Source organism: Lupinus angustifolius, chromosome LG19, assembly GCF_001865875.1.
Source record: "Lupinus angustifolius cultivar Tanjil chromosome LG19, LupAngTanjil_v1.0, whole genome shotgun sequence".
In the NCBI taxonomy this organism is placed as follows: Eukaryota; Viridiplantae; Streptophyta; class Magnoliopsida; order Fabales; family Fabaceae; genus Lupinus; species Lupinus angustifolius.
In genome coordinates this window covers 7,301,535-7,320,527 of record NC_032027.1, presented here as the reverse complement: position 1 = coordinate 7,320,527, position 18,993 = coordinate 7,301,535, and the positions used below count along the sequence as shown (strand labels likewise).

General features: G+C 30.5%; 1 protein-coding gene across 2 annotated transcripts; it reads right to left on the bottom strand.

Annotated features, from left to right (window-relative positions):
- Nucleotides 2,064-12,427, bottom strand: LOC109334730 (pleiotropic drug resistance protein 1-like). Of its 2 annotated transcripts, XM_019570641.1 has the most exons (24): nt 11,979-12,426; nt 11,235-11,355; nt 11,052-11,140; nt 10,510-10,594; nt 10,242-10,401; nt 9,900-9,976; nt 9,660-9,713; nt 9,472-9,562; nt 9,062-9,363; nt 8,476-8,757; nt 7,743-8,059; nt 7,055-7,215; nt 6,858-6,961; nt 6,611-6,767; nt 6,202-6,327; nt 5,921-6,090; nt 5,476-5,808; nt 4,898-5,188; nt 4,724-4,807; nt 4,494-4,627; nt 4,136-4,363; nt 3,856-4,027; nt 3,233-3,487; nt 2,064-2,543 (listed from the first exon to the last, which is right to left on the bottom strand). In XM_019570641.1, the coding sequence occupies exons 1-24, from the start codon at nt 12,290-12,292 to the stop codon at nt 2,274-2,276; spliced, it is 4,377 nt and encodes a 1,458-aa protein (XP_019426186.1). In that variant the 5' UTR covers nt 12,293-12,426; the 3' UTR covers nt 2,064-2,273. The 2 variants fall into 2 exon arrangements, with proteins under 2 accessions (XP_019426186.1, XP_019426185.1); XM_019570640.1 differs by having other exon boundaries at nt 6,858-7,215; nt 11,979-12,427.

Sequence of the window (18,993 nt, the reverse complement as noted above, 5' to 3'; positions counted from 1 at the left end):
TACGATACGTATCCGATACGTCAACACACATTTTTTCTAAAATATAGGATAAGATACGTTCAAGGATACGTGTATAAAATAATAAAAAACACATAAAATATGATAAAATTATAAGTGTAAATCAAAATATTCAAAAATATCCAAAGTAAAAAATATAATGGAAATTGAAAATCACTCTCATCCAAAATTCCAACTACCAAAGCTAGAAAATATAGTAGAATAATTCATAAAATTGCTTATTGTTTAGCCCTAGAAACAGAAATAGTATCAATTTCATCTCCTCCTTGACGGTGATGTTGTAGTCGGAGAGTCGGTATGGTTGACCGGCTATCGGAGGGTCAATGTGGTGTGATTATGTTGGTATGAGTCTTTGTGGCCTTTAAATAAGTTAGTGTTTATTGAAAATGAATCTATGATGTCCTATTTTATTGAAAACGAATCTATATTATCTTATATTTTATTGAAAACGAATCTGATACGTGTCTTAATATTTATTTATTTTATTTTTTTAATTTTTGGATACTCTATGGATACGTATCCTTCGCGAATCCAAGCGTATCCGTGTCGGATACGTGCCGGACATCGACACGCGAGGGTGTTCGACGAATCTGAATAGCATAATGAATCACATCAGTGCTTTAACATATTCATAAGAGCCGTATTGACTATTTATTACCTAGTTAATACAAATGTAATAGATTATGAGTCATATTAATCAACACTTATGGTCCATGTTTCTGAAGTTGGTGAATAAATATTCATCAAAAGGATTTGCAACAACTAACCTTTTGATTTTGCAACTGTACCTGCAAAAGCATCAAAAGTTAACTTCACAAGCACAAACAAGTGAACCAGAATAACGTGATAAAAGTATTACCAGACTCTGATAATAAGTTACTACAATACTTTGAGAACATGTATTGGGATTGAAATTCTTTTGATTCTTGATACAAGCATCACCTTGTCCCTCAGTTATTTTTAAGCACCGTAAGACCTTGTACTGATACACGTATGATCTGTTTCGTAATGGTTTTACTCGATGTTAGTGTTTTAAATTGCGGTCGCGATTGTGGTCATCGTTGCGATTACTGTGATTGTGGTCATTGTGGCTGTTGCAACCGTTGCAGTGTAAATTACTTTGTGGGTAAAAATATATTTTTGACATTTATGCGGTCTGATGCGGTTGCATTGCGGTCTGTTGCGGTCACATCACTGTAAATCGGTATCACACCGTAATTGTGATATGATGCGGTTATGATGGTCACCGCAACCGCAATATTGTGGCTGCATCATGTGATGTGGTCCGCAATTTGATACACTGCTCAATGTAATTTTCTATTCAAATGGTGCTATGAGTTACCTTTATGGCATCAACATTTTGAGGCCTTCTTCTGATGTTGACTGTCCTCTTATTCTATTGTTAGTTTTTAGGATTTTATTTTGGCATTCTATGGTTTTCTATATACTTTAATTGTTGACTGCAATTATACAATTACAATTTAGGTTGGTAGATTTACAATACTTTTGTTTTCAACCATTTCTAGTCATTGATACTAGTATTGGTGACAATGTGACTAAGTGTACATATTGAATTTTTTGATAGACTATTAAATAATTTCCAATCTAGTGTGTTTAAGCGTATCGATAAAGTTGTTTGTTTGCGATCTACAGATTATTGATTTAAATCCTAGAAATAATATTTTTACTTATAAAAGTAAAATTGTGTAGATCTACCTCTTCAAAATAAAAAGCTAAATATTAGTCCTAAACTAGATATAATCGTATATACAAAAGTAAGAGAAAGATAGTTTCAAGAACAATTTTAAAAGAACTATGCTATGATGAAAATCTAATGTCCTATAGAAAAATATGTTTTTTTCTTCTAAACTTATGTCTCCCAATGCTCCTTGCTCCGGTGTAAGTCAAGTTTTCTTAAAATTATTTAACTAAATCATTAATAAATTGCATAGTTCTTGACATTAGAATAAAGTAATGAAATATATGGCAAAAAAGAACCAATTATTACATCAAATATCATAGATATAGACTATGGACCTGACTAGTGACTATAATACATTTCATTGATAATTATTTAATAAAAGTATACAGAAAGCTATGTGGATCTTATCTTACAAAATCATCATGAAGGGAAACATCCTATACAAAAAATTCTGAATGGCTCAATCCACTAGGATTGTGTATTATACATAATCTCATAGGTTCAAATAACATTACTACCATTATATCCAAAAAATAAAACCTTAATGGCATTCTTAGCGCCTTTGGAAATTAAACATCTTCACTGACATAGCAAAGATGAATGCAAAAGCTAGTGGAAATGCAACAAGAACAGCTGCAACAACTCCTAAGAAATCATGCTTGAAACCAAAGTAATCTCTTAAGAATTTTTCCACTGATGGTGTAGTTCCATCATTGGATTCAATGCTTTTGGTTATATCACCAAACTGTGATACCACTAATCCATACAGACTCCAAGCTACTGGATTGCACCAACTGTACCATCTCCACCACACTGGCATAGTCTATAAGCCCATGCAAAAAAATATTGAAAATGGTATTAGTTAGTTAATCAAATATGGATTAATGTTACCAAATTTTCATGCCATGTGTTCATGAAAATATAAGAGTTTAATCATTATGTATGGTAGTGTAAAACTTTCTACAGTATATATTTTTTTTGCAAGGTATTTTTATAAGAGTGTAATCTTTACGCACTGTCAGTGTAAAGCTTTATACAAACTCACTACATCATCCACCATTCATTTGTATTACTTTTTTGAAGAGTCAATGATGATTAAACATGAGTGGTGGATGATGCAGTGACAATGTATAAAACTCATACACTCTCAGTACATACATTTTTTTTTTCTCTTTTTGTGAAAACAATATTGCATATGTTATGTGTATAGTTACTTCTGCAAAATATATTAAGGAGTTGTGGGGGGCAAGGATTACTAAATCAGCTCAAATTCATTCACATCAGAATTATATAACAGAATTACAATATTGTGACAGGATTATATGAGGATATAATTAGATGATGAAAATTGTAAAGATGTGAGGTGATATATATGTAAGAGTAATGATATGAAAAGTATTTAAATGTGAATTAGTATGTGTACATGAGTAATATTATTATTGATTATGTAGAGCTATGCAAAGAAAGTAGGAATATGCAGTGCACTATGTATGAAAGGAAGCAAAAACTTACTGGTCTTGGTACTATGAATCCTGAGAAGAGATTCCATATTGCATAGAATGCAGAGGAAACAATAGTGGAAATGTGTTGGTTTGGGGTCAGTGCCACTGACATCATGCCATAGTATGTGAAGTACAGAAAGGTGAAATACATGATGAATAAGTACCAGAAAACTTTAGCTACATTCCACTCAAAACCAATCATTGAATAAACTATAATGCCATAGACTATGGCTTGAAATAGAACATATGGTAGCTCAATTAGAACCTGCAAGAAAAAAAATGAATTTAGAATAAGGTAAGCATATGATTCTGTGTTTGCTGTAATTTATGAACAGAACAAAACATGAGATTAAAATGTAAGATATTTTAGTTCCACTTAAAACAGGTGGAACCAAAGAGAATAGAACATAACATCACATTTCATCTTGTTCTATCTGTGTACCAAACACTACTTGAGTAAATTATCGACACGTGATATTTTAGTTCCACTTAAAACAGGTGGAACCAAAGAGAATAGAACATAACATCATGTTTCATCTTGTTTTGTCTGCGTGCCAAACACTACTTGAGCAAATTATTGACTCGTGATGGATTAAAAACATAAGACAAGTTTCTGAGTGAGGAAATGCTTGCCTGAGCAAAAGCATATGGTAAAGCTGAATACATTCCAGCAGCCTTTTCCCTATAGAAGACTGTTCTCTCGGTAGCAACCACGGGTTGCACTGAAGTAGAATTCTTAATGCCGATAAGGAGAACAGCAGCATACATGGAACCCATGGCATTGAAAAGATCTTGTTGCTTTTCACTGCAATAATAGATACCAAAAGTTATTGTTAGATCAAACACAAGTTACCAACCCCAATAGCAAGCTTTGAAGCCGTAGGACTTTTCTTAGTTTTTAGTTTTATCTTACATTTTAGAGCCAAGATTCCAAAACATGCTTCCAAGCACTAAAGCCACCGCGGTTGAGTAAAGAAACCTTATGGCAGTGTATAGAGGATTGCGCCAGTAAGACCAATGTTGTTTCCACAAGCAAGCCATGCATTGAGTGAAAAAGGATGTCGAGTACTGCGATGGAAAGTATAGGTCCTTTGAACCAGGAGGTGGAGTACTCAGTTCTTTGATAAGTGTTTTGTTTCTCCTGAAACAACATGCCACAAACCAATTTATATCAGAAATCATAATATACTATGAATAACATCTTATAACAAAGTTTTCACTATAACATCTTTTATCTACTTGTATAGTTTAGTTCATACAATTGAAAATACCTGTGTAACTCTGAATTTTTGTATACTTGAGAAAAATCAATCCCTAATTCCGTTTCTTTAGCGGTACTTGTTACTTCCAACATCCACGTTGCTGGATTATAGCCATCTTTAATCTTATTGACACCTTGGATTCCCTTCAAGATAAAAGTGTGCATATCAGTAAAAAATATACACGCAGATAAACGGTCTTCAATTCGATACTCTTTTACCATAACATTATTATATAGTACCTCAAAGTAACTAATTAAATTTGAAGAATGATGTCCAAGTGGCCCAACATATATCTCTTGTCCTCCTTGCTTCATTAGCAAAAGCTGCATTTCATTACGAAAACTTCGATTAGGAACTCAGTATTATAAGTGAACAAACTAAAATTGCAACATTTCTTGGTTCTGCCATTTTACCTCGTCAAAAGATTCAAATATATCAATGCTTGGCTGATGGATTGTACACACAACTGTTCTTCCAGTGTCAACTGTGTTCCTTACGGTTCTCATAACAATAGCAGCAGCTCTTGCATCCAGTCCAGAAGTTGGCTCATCCATGAATATTATAGAAGGATTCGCCACCAGCTCAACTGCAATAGTCAACCTTTTGCGCTGTTCCGTTGAGAGACCACTTACACCAGGCAATCCAACTAATGCATTCCTTAGTGGTTTCAGCTCCACAAGTTCCATCACTTCCTCAATGAACATCTGCAATCATTTGTAACCTTCAAAGTTTGGAACATTAATAAAACATGCAAAAAAAATTCCTATCACACTTATCCTTCTGTTTTCTGCAGAATAATTCCAACTATGAATGGTAAGTAACACTTGATTTGGCACTTATGCACTCAGCCACTAAGAAAATTTGTTCCCACCAGTATGACTAAATTTGCTACTTCATAGAAATCTCAAGTGTTCAAATAGTTCACAGCTTACTTTGTACTAAAAACAGTAAAGATGAAAGCCAAGAAAAGGCATAGGACTCAAATACAGACCTTCCTGGTTTCATCATTGATGTCCGGGGACAATCGGAGCCATGCTGAATAGAGCAAGGATTCATATACAGTAACATGAGGAGAGTGGATATCATTTTGCTCGCAGTATCCTGAAATTCTTGCAAATGTTTCTTGCTTCTTTGGATACCCAGAAATTGTGATATTTCCTCCAATATATCCCCCAGTTTTTCTACCTGCAAGTACATCCATCAAAGTTGTTTTGCCAGCACCAGTGACACCCATTAGAGCAGTGAGAACACCGGGCCTAAAAGCGCCACTTACACCCTTCAAAAGAACCAACGTATCCTCAACAACACCCCGGTTCCGCATTTCCTGCAAAGTTTAGTACAAATACTTAAAACCAAAATTTTGTTTCACAATAAGTACTTTGAAATTTGAGTTGACTATAAGCTTTTTCTACTTATGTATTTTGTTTCTGAATTACCTGTGGCATGTCAACAGCATATGTTACGTCATCAAAGGTGATGGAATGTGGCTCGAAAGGAAGAACCATTCCTCTTTTCCTGTTATGATTAGTCTCCACAGCAGCCACTTCTTCCCTTGTGGAAGAAGAGCGAGGAGAGGCACTTCCGCTTATACTTTCACCATCTCTAACTGCAAAGTGGTACCAATGTTACAAATAAATGTGATGTAAATTGAAAATCAAATAATACTCATGCATAGCATACACATTACTACAGGTTCAGTTGGCATGAAACAAAGTACCTCTTTTTGAGTGTTGAGACAAGCTATGTTTTAGGTGTTTCAACACATTAGTTCCTCTTTTACTGTCACCATTCTGCACATTGTTTTCTGTTTGTTCTGCTTTAACTGTTTGATGCTTCCCAAATGCTGCATAACCAATTTTGTGATATTTGTAAATATGCTCGTTATTTGATTTAGGACGCGTTCGGGTAAACACTTATTCAATAAACTCGTTTGAAATAATAAAGAACTTATTTTCATAAGGTTATCTCATAAGCTTATTGAGATCAGCTAAAAGAAGGTCATAGGAAAGTCATAAGTTATCTTTAGAAGTTCTGTTTCATAAGTTGTTCTTAAGATTCTGAACAAGTCTCTATAAGCTCTTCAGAAAGTTTCCTTATTGTTAAACATTTGAGGCGAAGAAACTTACGATTCAAGTAAGTGAGAGCAAGGATGTAGCCAAAGTTGAAAAGCAATGTGTATCCAACCAAGGCTCCAACACCTATCCAATACCAGTATGACTGAGTGAAGAATCCGCGAGATTTTAAAACTTCAACTCCTAATGGTTCCGTTGAATTAGGCAAGACCTTTCATATAAAAAATAATGTGAAAACATTATGTTATGTATATAACAAGGAAGACACAAAAATGAACAAATTAATTAATCAAAAACTTACGTGTCTCCATTTTTTCCCAAGGAACTCATTGATTACTATGGCATTCTGTCCATACATCATAGGGGATATCCAAAAGCCCCACAGCCACCAACTTTTTATGTTGTCTATGGTCATTAAGCAAAGAAAACATATTAGTACTGTTAATGTAGAGCATAATGTGACAAAAACTAAGATTGTTTTGTTTTGTATTATGATACCTTTTGAGAGAACAAAACCACTCATAGCAAAAAGGATGGCCAATGTGAAAGACCCCAATGTTAGAGCCACTGTAATATCCCTACCAATTGCTGCAACAAATCTGAATAATGCAGAAGCCATCTGGTTTACCAGTACAAGAAGAAGGAATTGCCTAAAAAATCTGCATTAGGTAGACAAGTAAATACATAACGTAACATTAACTTTTACTTGGCAAGATTCAAATAGAAAATGGGAAAAAGATAAATTCATAAGTTTGCTGAGTATGTCTTAAAAATTAAAGTATATTCGTCTTGGTTCCTATAAGTGGTACTTGTTTTTAACTTGGTTGTGGTACATAAAAAAATTCATTGCAGTTCCTATGCGGACAATAATTTGTATTTTGCTATATATCGTTTATCACTTTGTTGGAGTTATAATACAAGGACTAAATTGAAAATTTTCGTCTATAAAGGCCACATTGAAAATGGTTATCATGTATAGGGACCAAAAAGTCATGTGACAATCATTTCCAATTTGGTCTTTATACTTTTACTCCAATAAACAGTGTTATAACAACAATAAACAACTAGGATTGAAATGAATATAATTGTACATATTGAATATTTACCTGTAAGGATCAAATAAAAAGGAACATCATGGAGAGGGAGAAAAGTATAGTTTAAGCAAAAACATATATAGTCATATTACCTTCCAATTTCTGGATCAAAACCAATTACATAGTAGGTGAGGAATACCCAAACACCAACTTCCACAAATGTCATAGGGATTTTTAGGATCCATGCAGGAAGAGCAAAGACCCATGAAGGGTAGAAGAGATATTCTCTTTGCTTGTAGAAAACAGGAAGCCTTGTAACCACCATGGTAAGCTCGGCCAATCCATTGAACATGATCACAACAACAGCATAGAACAGTGCACCAGAATATATACCTCCATGAGTCACTGAATCTCTGTGCATCTCGGTCCGAAGAAAAATGGTCATGGCAATCATTGCCAATACAGCAAGCTAAAAGAGGAGGGAAGCCATTAGTATTGGATTTGAATAATGAACACATCAAGAGTCTATTTGGTTTTCAAAAAGTTTCCATTTCTGTTTCTATTAATAAGAATTGCAAAGGTATACATTGTTTTTATAGATTAGTATAGGAAACAGTGAAAAAGTATTTTATATTGTTCCTTATACAAATCATTGTATCATATACCAAGTTCATCGTAAAGGAAGCCTCATAAAAGTAACGAAAAAGTAATGAACAATATACTTGTATACTCGTACTGCATATTTGGTAATAATGAGACAGAATGAAAACAATGACATCTTTGCAATTACTAATTAAAACAGAAAATGAACACAAAAAAGTTTTTTCAAACCAAACATGCCCTAAAGGATTAAATAAAGTGAAATTTTGCAATTTTTAAACATACTTGGCAAAGCTTGAAGATGTGGACAAATGAATTGCGTTTCATAAGTAAATATTCTCTTGATAAGCAAGCCTTCAACAGTTCCAAATTTCCAACTCCATACATTGTGGTTGTCAATGCCGCTGGATGACTCTTAGACTTGTCAAATTCAGTAGAAAGTTCATCACCAATGCTTCTCCCAACATGAAATAACTTAAATGCCTCAGCAAACTCTTTAGATGTGACAAATCTGTATGGCTGATGTTTTTGTGCCCAATATTGTTCCTGATCTTTCCTTGATGTCACCTAACATTATAAATTTGTTACATACATATAATAATCAATTTTACTAGTGTAAACATATTACCATGTTTGGATAAACAGTTTCATTAAGCACTTATTCAATAAGCATTTGTTATATAAGGGCATACTGCTATCCAATAAGCTCTTTTTAAGTCATATCATTAGCTTCTCTAAAAGCCTATTGAAATAAGATAAACAAGTATAGAAAGGTCATAAGCTATTTTTATAAATTCTTCCACATAACTATCTAACTGCATATATAATAATATAAGCTCTTCCGAACTCTCGATGACACAATAACACTTACTTCTTGCAAAAAGTCTGCAACACCTTTCCTCTCAGGACATCTGAAACCCATTGATTCAAAAAATTCAAGAACATTTTCACGAGGACCGTGGTACACAATGTGGCTATCAGAGAGTACAATAATGTCATCAAAAAGATTGTAAGTCTCCGGCGGCGGCTGCAGAAGCGAGATGACCGCAGTAGCTTTGAGAATGTGGACATATTGCTTGAGTGAATTCACAATTTGAAAAGTTGTTGAGCTATCCAAACCAGTAGATATTTCATCCAAGAATAGTGCTTTAGCTGGTCCAACTAGCATCTCCCCTATATTAATAGATTTTACAAATATTAAGCATTCTCACATAATCAACTTATTGAGGTTATTAAACATGATAAACTTCAATATTGAAATCAGGTTTGTTTTAAATTTACCTGTTGTAACTCGTTTCCTTTGTCCACCCGAAATGCCTCTTAACATTGCATTTCCTACAAAAGTCTCAGCACATATCTCTAGTCCCAAAATCTGCATATGTATAGGAAAGAAACAAGAGACTTTAAAAGAAGATATTATTAATTGAATTCATAATGATCAAAGATGGTTTTGAGAGCATGAGTTTTACCCTTAGGACATAGTCTGTTACCAAATTTGCCTTCTGGCCTTCAGTTGCTACAGCCTGAGAAATATGAGTCAAAAGGATACATACTTAATTATCAGTTATTTCAATTTGTATGGAAAAGAAGTAGATGGTGGACTTAATTTAAGAGAATTATTAGAAGGGTGGAATCTTCAAAATAGAATAAATATGATGTTAGAAATGTTAAGATGTCACATTTTATTCAAAAAGTATAATATATGTTACCTTCATGTACACATCAATATCTGGATCAGGCATGATATTTGCCTCTTTTTCTCTTCTAGATACCTCTGCTAACAAGTCTGCAGAATAATAATTAATTTATAGTCAAAACTATTTTCATCTGAAATGTTTGTTTGTGCTTCCTAAATTGTATTAGATGAACACCAATACAACAACAATCATGCTTTAATTCCATTAGGTGAAGTTGGCTACATGGATCAAACGACGTCATAATGTTTTATCACAAATCTTGTTCATTGACAAAGCATTGATCTCTAAATCTATCTTAATTGTTTCGCCTAGGAATGATTTAGAACCGAAAAGAAAACCAACATAGTAACTAACCATAGCGAGGCCCAACTCCTTGAACTCTAGCTGAGAAAGCCAAGGTTTCTCTGACAGTCATTTCTCCAATATGAAGATCATTTTGACTGACATATGCAGCAGTTCTCTGAGGTACAAACTCATTCATTCCATGGCCATTGTATGTCACCTTTCCAGTGAACTGTTCAAGAAGTCAATATTATTAGCCTCATATCCAAAATGTAAAAGAAATGTCAGAATAATGAAATGCATGATTTAACATTAAGCATTTATTCTTCTATGTCCTAACCTTTAGTTTTGGATCAAGTTTTCCAGCCAAGGCCAATAGGAGAGTAGTTTTTCCTGAACTTGGAGGCCCCAAAAGCAATGTCATTCTGTAGAGAAGAAATTGGAAACCTCTTACATTAGTTCCAAATGTCATATTTAATTACCAAGAAAACATTGTTCTCTGTAAAGCCTATTGGATTCCATTCCCAGGTAGACCAAAAGGTGAAGGTTCGACCTCCTGGGATCGACACTTGTTAGAATGGACAGTTATACACCTCGAAAGGGATTAATTCCTTATACAAAGGATGAGGGGATACCCTTGTTTATACAAAAAAGAAGGACATATTTAATTATGGTCTATAAATAGGTATTGAGAAAAAAATGTATACACCGAAAGTGTATATAAGTTTTATATACTGTCATTGTATCATTCACAGTTCATTTTCAATTAACTCTTCAACAAAAAAAAGTAATCCAAATGAAAGGTGGGTGATGCACAGACCATGTATAAACATTTACAATGTCAATGCATAGATATTACATTCGTAGTATTTGCATTAGTACCTGGCAGGCTTTATTATTCCACTAACATCTTGGAGAATGTTTATATGTTGTCTTGTACTTGGAAGTACATGAAGAGAATTCAACAGACCCTTTAATAAAAAAAATTGGCAAGTTAGAATCTTCAGTCATAAGATCATATAGTAAGTATTAATATTTAGGGAAAATATTTGTACTAGCACTTACCTCCACTATATTAACCATGAAGTTGGTGAAGGTGGGCATAGCTCTACCTCCTACATGAGTTTCTGCTTCAATGTTCAAGTTCTCAAATCTTACCTCTATTGTAGGAAGATTAATTCCAACTCTGATTACATCCAAGGAGGAAAAACATTAAGTGTGCTTGTATTTTATTATAATCAATCTTTACATTGTTGAAAATTGATTTTAAGATCATCTATGTATAAAAAATCATTCAAATTTATACAATAAATCACAAAATGGGTGTGAAGTTATAAAGTATGATTGACTTCAAAATGACAATTATAAAAAATTCATATAAGCTTCAAACTTTTCTCTGAACTTTTGTTCCCTTGGAACTATTTTTCATATTAAGATTAAATCCATAAAAGCTATTTTTCAAGAAAATAGCTATTCCCTAAGGAATTAATCATTCTGCCCATAGCTTAAGAAAATGAGGCAGTCGATGTGGGATATACTTCCCAATATGTCTCATTCACAGAGGTTTGTCGGATTAGACGAGAGTTACTTTTGACTCATGATTAAAGATCAACTTTTGGCTCAAAATAACTAGAGAGAAGTTGGATTATGGTTCTAATTCCATATTATCAAAATCAATAGGCAATAAGAAGAGTAAACCAACATAGAATAAGGCTTACGATGTTGGACTCGAATGCATGAATTTGAACAGCAGCTAATAACTCAACTAAAGATCAATTAAGAAGAAATGAGAGAATGAAGCATTCTCACCTATCAATACGGTTTCTGAGCTTAAGCAAAAATTTCTCATTGTCCTCTTCAGCAATCTTAACCAATCTTTCAAGCAAAACTCTCTTTTCTTGCAACCCAAGTTTCTTTATATCAATCTCATATGACTCCCCTTCAGAAGAAGCCAATAACCCTTTCCTTAACCTTGCAATAGTAGGAAGTTTCTGAATTGCAACCCATTTGAGAGCTTCTTCATCATCTTCCTGTTGGTGGGAAGAGTTATTAGAGAATATTTCTGCATCACTATTCCTCCAAATTGATGAACTACCAATCCTAAAACTACCACCACCCTCCATGCCACAAAACAAAAACCAAAACTTGTTCCTTCAAACAAGTACTGTTATTGTTGAGAAATCTTGAGTTGAGTAATGGCTTTGCCAACTTTCTCTAAGGTTCTTTTATCTTTGGTTGAACCATTTCAATAAGGTTTGATACATATAAATATATATAAGAAAGAGAAGGGGCGGGACATTGGTGGGTTTTTATGTTTTTGTTGTAGGCGGGTTACATGCATTTTTATGTTTTTAGCACATTAGTTGAGAGGATAGTCATAGACCCGAAAGGGTTAAACAGAATTGTGCAGACAATTAATAAAATTTTGATAATTCATTAAAAAATTTATGCTAATTAAAATTTAGCATTAAAAAAATAGATTTGTCTATATTATGTTGGATATGTCTTTAATTTTTTTACATAAAACGTTGGGATTGGTAGACAAAGATGGCGATGAACATGCCAGCTCCTGAAAGGTTGGTTGATTTTCTGTCTCTTTGACTTTGTTTGATGAGTCAAAAAAATCAAATATTTCTTAATTAACAGAATTCAGTGAATTTATTGGCTAGGTGATATCATTGATTATGTATTCAATCTTAAAAAACTGTGAATGATTAACATAGCACTTGAATGTTCCTTTATCTTTCTAATTTCCTCTGGCTGTTATATTGTTGGTAACTGAGTTCTACTTACAATATCAGACAACTATTAGGAAACAGTAACTAGCATGACACAGCATATTTAATTCCACAAAAATATATATGTAAATGATTAGAAGTAAAAATATAACTTATATTCAATAATTTATTGTTCTAAACTATATTTCAAATTTTGTCATGCGTCAATGATAATAAAACAAAAACAGAAAAGTAATAGATATTTAAAAAATTTAATTGACATTGCATGTTTTTAATAGTGTGAACTGAAAATTTTAACATGATTTAGGAAAATCGACATGTGTTCTCTTTAATTACAATAAAAAATAATTACATCCTCTTTTAAATAAAAAGAATAATCCTATATATATAATTAGTGAAACACACACTACAAGTATTTTATACAAATATAATGCTTTGTGTGTGAAAGTATGATGAGTGGAGTGAATAAGAAAAACTTCTATCCACAAGAGCCTTCAAGCAAAGCATTTATCCAAATATATCTCCCAATTGTATGGAGTGTGAAGGGAGACTCCTCTACATAAAATAAGGCAAAAAAAAATAAAATAAAATAACAATTATATTCTTTTATTTATACTTATAATAACAATTTTAATTTTAAAATTATTCTAAAAATAATATTCCTCTCTAGTAATGGAATGGAGAAGATTCCTACAAGGAGAAACTTTACCTACTTAAACAAATGGAAGCATGTACATTATCTTAGAGTCATACCCAAATTAGATGAAAAAGAAGCTATAGTCTGAAATTTAAATCTTTAAGAAGAGTTTATGAAGTTAGTTTTTCTCCTCGTATCCTTCTTTCACACATAGTATATATATTTGTAACTTTATATCCCATGCATTGATACAAAATGATGAAATTTAATATTATACAGTGATAAATTGTTTTGATGGTATACTATAAGACATTAGTTTAATGATATAAGATTTTATTAAATCTTTAGATAAATTAAAATGTTAAGGGTTTAATTCCTAAGAATAATATTTATCAAAAGAAATAGTCACATACCCAAAAATCATATAAGATTAGAAATACTATTAATAATACCAAAAATCAAAAAACTCTCGTGTCACAAGTAATGAGGGGTTTTAAACCACTTTCTAAAAAAGTTATGATAGTTCCAACAGTTGATTCACTTCCAAAAGGGGAAGGCTTGTCTCACACTCAAAATATTTGATATCTATTTTTGACTTTCAAATGCCATGAAAAGTGGCTCCTACCCATTACGTACCTCACATATTTTTTTATGTGTATAGTTCAATTCGCCACCTTATTATTATAATTCATGGAAAGATAATATGTATAGAATATAATTCATACACGTCTCTCACGTGCTAAAGGTAGAAGGTTTATACAATATTCTTAAGTATTCTAAATTTGTTGGACATTTGAAAGAAAAATGTATTCAAATTTGTAACAACTTATTTAATGCTTTTTCTTGGAAACAAGTCATTTAATGTTCGTAACTAGTATTACTATTAGTACAACAAAACACAATTTCATATCTTATTATTTCCTTTTTCATTACTAAAAAAAAGTAAATGTAGAAATTTGAAACTTTCAATACAATCTTAATTAATGACAGTAAATATAATACTCTTAGTAATATTATTAATATAAATAGGGTAATATTAACCAATGTCATATATGGCGTAAGGATATTTTCAAGGAATACAAAAAAAAAAGGAATTCAAGTATGAAAAAGCTAACATCAACATTTTTTTGATTTGTTAAAACTTCAATTTTTAAAATAAGAGTTTTATGTTCTCTTTCTTAAACAATATAGTCAGAGAACTTATTAACATTCTTCTTAAAATATTAATATTTCATGTATGATGTATTAAATAAAAGTGTTAACTTAATTTGCCTGTTAAAGTACTAAAAAAGTTCAATTTTTGCTTCAAACTTTTGAAGTCATTCAAAATTATATTATTTAATAATAAGGTTGTTCTAGTAATGTAATGTTTTGAATGAGAAGAAATACTATTGGTTAAACCAAAAAATTATATTATTTTGATTATTTTTATAAGATTCTTTTAATAATTTCATGTGGATTAAGGATAGTATAAAAACATATGATATATTTATATTCAGTAGTTATATTTAATAAAATTGTAACTACATGTTTGCTTTTGCCTTAGTAGGTATCAAAGTTGTAGCCCTTGCCCAAACAAGCCCTAAATTATTATTTTTATTTCAACAAATTTATTTATTATATATAAGTATATAACTTTGAAAAAAAAATCCTTTAAATATGACCAAAATAGAAAGTCCAAATTAATTTATTTTTTCTTCAGAATATTTTTCTTGAAAGTATTTTCCTCAAGTTTGAGAAATATTTTTAAAGCCTACGATTGCCTTGATACTAATAATCTAATATTTTCTGCTGCATGGTATATGTATTGAAAAACTTATTGTCAATTAATCTGCAACGTAATTTATAAATAAATTATTAAAGAAGTGTGTTCCAATATAGGTTTGTAATAAATCAAAATAAAAGAATTAGGAAGACAACATAAGGATAATAAAGCAAGTAAAGCTCTGTTTTAGACCACAAAATTTTTCTACTTTTAATATGTCCTTGATTTGTTTATTAAAAAAATACCCGAAAAGTGTTTTTTACTTTAAAAATTAAACAGTCATGTGTTGTATATATGAAACTCAATTATAACCAACAAGATATTGGTCTAATGATGTAAGGCCCTATTAGATTATATTATGATCAAAATGTCAAAATTTGAGAGCAACATTTATTAAAAGGGATAACTATAAATTTTAAAAGAGATTAATTTCTTTCCTAAAGACTGATGGTCCTTAGTAGTACAAAAAAACTAATTATATGTAAAAAAACAAAAGCCTCCTCGTAGAGTTTGCCTTAGATCTAAAAATGAATTGGACTACCTTTAAAAAAATGTATTGGGCCGCCCCTAATTGTTATTCATATAAAATAATTTTGAGCAAATATATAATATCCTATTAATACTTAGAACAATGTTAAACTGAAGAAACCTAACATGATTGCATAATCCGTGATGTCATCGTCGGGAAAATTGAATTAAATAAAAATAAAATAAAATGTGATGTAATCTGATTTCTAGTGGAAATGTCAAACAAGAAGTTCCCACGTATTTACGGAGGACTTTGTTTTTCTTATGTATATATTTAATGATTGAAGTAAATAATTTATATCCTGAGAATATATATACTTTATTCTTTAGTTTAATTGTGATAGATTGTGATTATAGTTTTTTTACATTGTAAATTTATATATATTGTGAAACGTGATAAAAATAGCTTATATCAATTAATAAAAATATTTGTAAGAATCACACCATAAAAACTATTTATTATAACTGAAGAGTAAAATTATTATAAGCACTATATTAAAAAATCATGGTCTTTTAATATGATTGAAGAGTAAAATTTATATATATATATATATATATGATGTGATGATTACATATATAATTAAGCGGGTGTGAACAATTTTTTATTATAATTAAAGTCATATTAAATATGATAAATATAACTACTTATATTTCCACTTATCTATCCTATTTACAGAACTTTTAGTTCATAATTCTTTGTCTCATTCACATTTCACAAATTCAAGAAAATATTTAGAGAAAAATATATTGTGCTAAAAGTGTATGAATTTTATATTTTACTAAATCATTTAAATATTTACTATTTATATTTAATTATTATTGACTTTTCAAAAAATAAATTATATAAATTATAAATGATACAATAATCATACATAAATCTTTATATTAATACTACATATATATTACACTCCAATATTTAGTGATGAGGCCTCGTGAAGAAGTGAGAAATTTAGGCAACTAAAGTGAGCTGCTATAAAATTTGATCAGCACTGATCTCATGCTCTCGTTCACTGAAAAATGAACACCAATCTTACGTAACTCGTGATGTCAAATGTCAACTAGGATTTCACTGTCAACCTTTTTATGTTAGTGTGCCAAAACTTAAAATGAGGTGTTGCTTACTGTGATACAGGTCAATTGTTCAAAATTGATAGGATTTTTATAATGTTTCTTAGGATACATGTTAAATATCCATTAAAAATATTTTATAAAAAATAGAATGTTAATATTAGGATATTATTATTAGTAATAATATGGTCTTAGGACTTAAACATATAAGAAGAGTTTAACCTAAAAAACTAATTTATTAGGTGAAAAATTTTATAGTTTAAATACCACGATAAATTTATTATATTATCCAATGTGAGACTCCTAACATTATCATATTCTGGTTTAGCAAAAGGTTTAAGAGTACAAGGAGAAGGAGATTGAGGATACACTTTATGTTCACTCACTCACAAAAGTAAATACTAACACTTACTACTATATATATACTAATTTTTGTCTATAAAATATATATCAGGGAACTATTTAATATAGTAAAAGAGATAATTTTATATTAAAATATGAATTTAATACTTTGAGAACTATGATATTTAATTTTCAATATAATTGTTCCTGTATTGAAAATATAAAAATAATATGATGATTTAATTAAAGAATTCATTAAAATTATGTTTTTATGTGAAAACTATGTGTGTTTAGTATGGTCATTTTCTATTTCCAATTTTAAAGAAATGAGAGTAGGATGGTAAAAATATATTTGCATTGTTGTTTTCATTTCATATTTTTGAAAATATGAATTTCATTTCCGAAAATTCTGAAAATGAGAAAATGTCATTTCTAACGTTTTCAAGAATGAAGTGGATACATTCTTTGAAAATTTTAATATTTTTGTTACTTCATCTATTCCATAATTTTTTTATGTTACTACAAATCTTTTGATGTTTGTAAACTCAATGTATATAAAATTTACTTTCTAACTATAATTTTATTTATTACTTCTATTTTCACCATTTATTTCTTCATTTTTTTAATTTAGTTTTTATGCATTAAATATAGTTATTGTAGTCAAAACATATGAAGTTTTATATCATTTCATAATTTCTTAAACTATGTACATAACATTAAATATCAAAAGATATGAAATAATGAGACTATATTTTTCAATTACTCTCTTCACTAATGAATAAAATATCAAAATCAATTAAAATTCATTGGAAAAGAAAATGCATGTATCAAAATATGAAGATATCTTATGAAATTAGTGGCTTAAAATTTAGAATTGAATTATTTTCAAGAATAATTATTCTAGTTTGAAAGTTTAGAGTAAAGGATTTTAAAAATGAAAATAATAATAACAAACATGTTTCAAGAAAATAGTAATTATTAAAAAAAATGAAAACAAGAAATAATAAAAATCTTCAAGCCAAACAGACCATTAATTTCTCATTTTTCTATAATGATAACTTTATCATTTTTTTAATTATTATTTTTACCTTTAGTAGATTTCTTAACATGTGAGATATATGATACACTAGAAAAACCATACATGTGTTTTTTATTTTATACCATCTCAGTAGTAAGTAGTTATGAAGAAGATCTTTGCTCCTGACCTTGGCACGGTTTTGATGAAGACACCACAATCACCAAAAAGAAGAAATAGAAGAATACTTATAAAGACAAAGAAGAATAAAGCTTCAAGAAGATTAGATTAAGTCTTTATAGGTACTTCTATCCTAAAACTCTTACTTATGCAAAGTAGTAATGCTCAAAACCATTTTTAAAGAATAATGAAACACTTTGAAAATACTTAAAACAATTTTTGAAAAGATGTGTAACGGGTTACTTAATTCAAGTAACAAGTTACATGTGAGAGAAAAAGAGTTATCCAACTTAAAACTGCTCAGAGTAATCCATTACTGCAATTGAGTAACAGATTACCAGTTTTACAAAAGTTGAGTAACCGATTACCCAAATGGTGTAATCGATTACTCAAATTCGAATTTAAAAATCAAGTGGACAGTATGTTTGGGTAATCGATTACCCAATATCAGTAATCGATTACTGAGGACTGTTGAATGAGATTTCAGATTTCAAAACGAAATGGTTTCACTCCAAACAAAATCTCTTCACTCCAAACAACTCCTACACTTT

Excerpts from the sequence above, each read along its gene's own strand:
- LOC109334730 (XM_019570640.1), bottom strand. The coding sequence starts at position 12,292 with ATGGAGGGTGGTGGTAGTTTTAGGATTGGTAGTTCATCAATTTGGAGG. Across the intron at positions 9,364-9,471 it reads AAGGAAACGAGTTACAACAG|GGGAGATGCTAGTTGGACCA; the intron begins GTAAATTTAAAA and ends CTATTAATATAG. Across the intron at positions 4,028-4,135 it reads TGGAATCTTGGCTCTAAAAT|TGAAAAGCAACAAGATCTTT; the intron begins GTAAGATAAAAC and ends CTATTATTGCAG.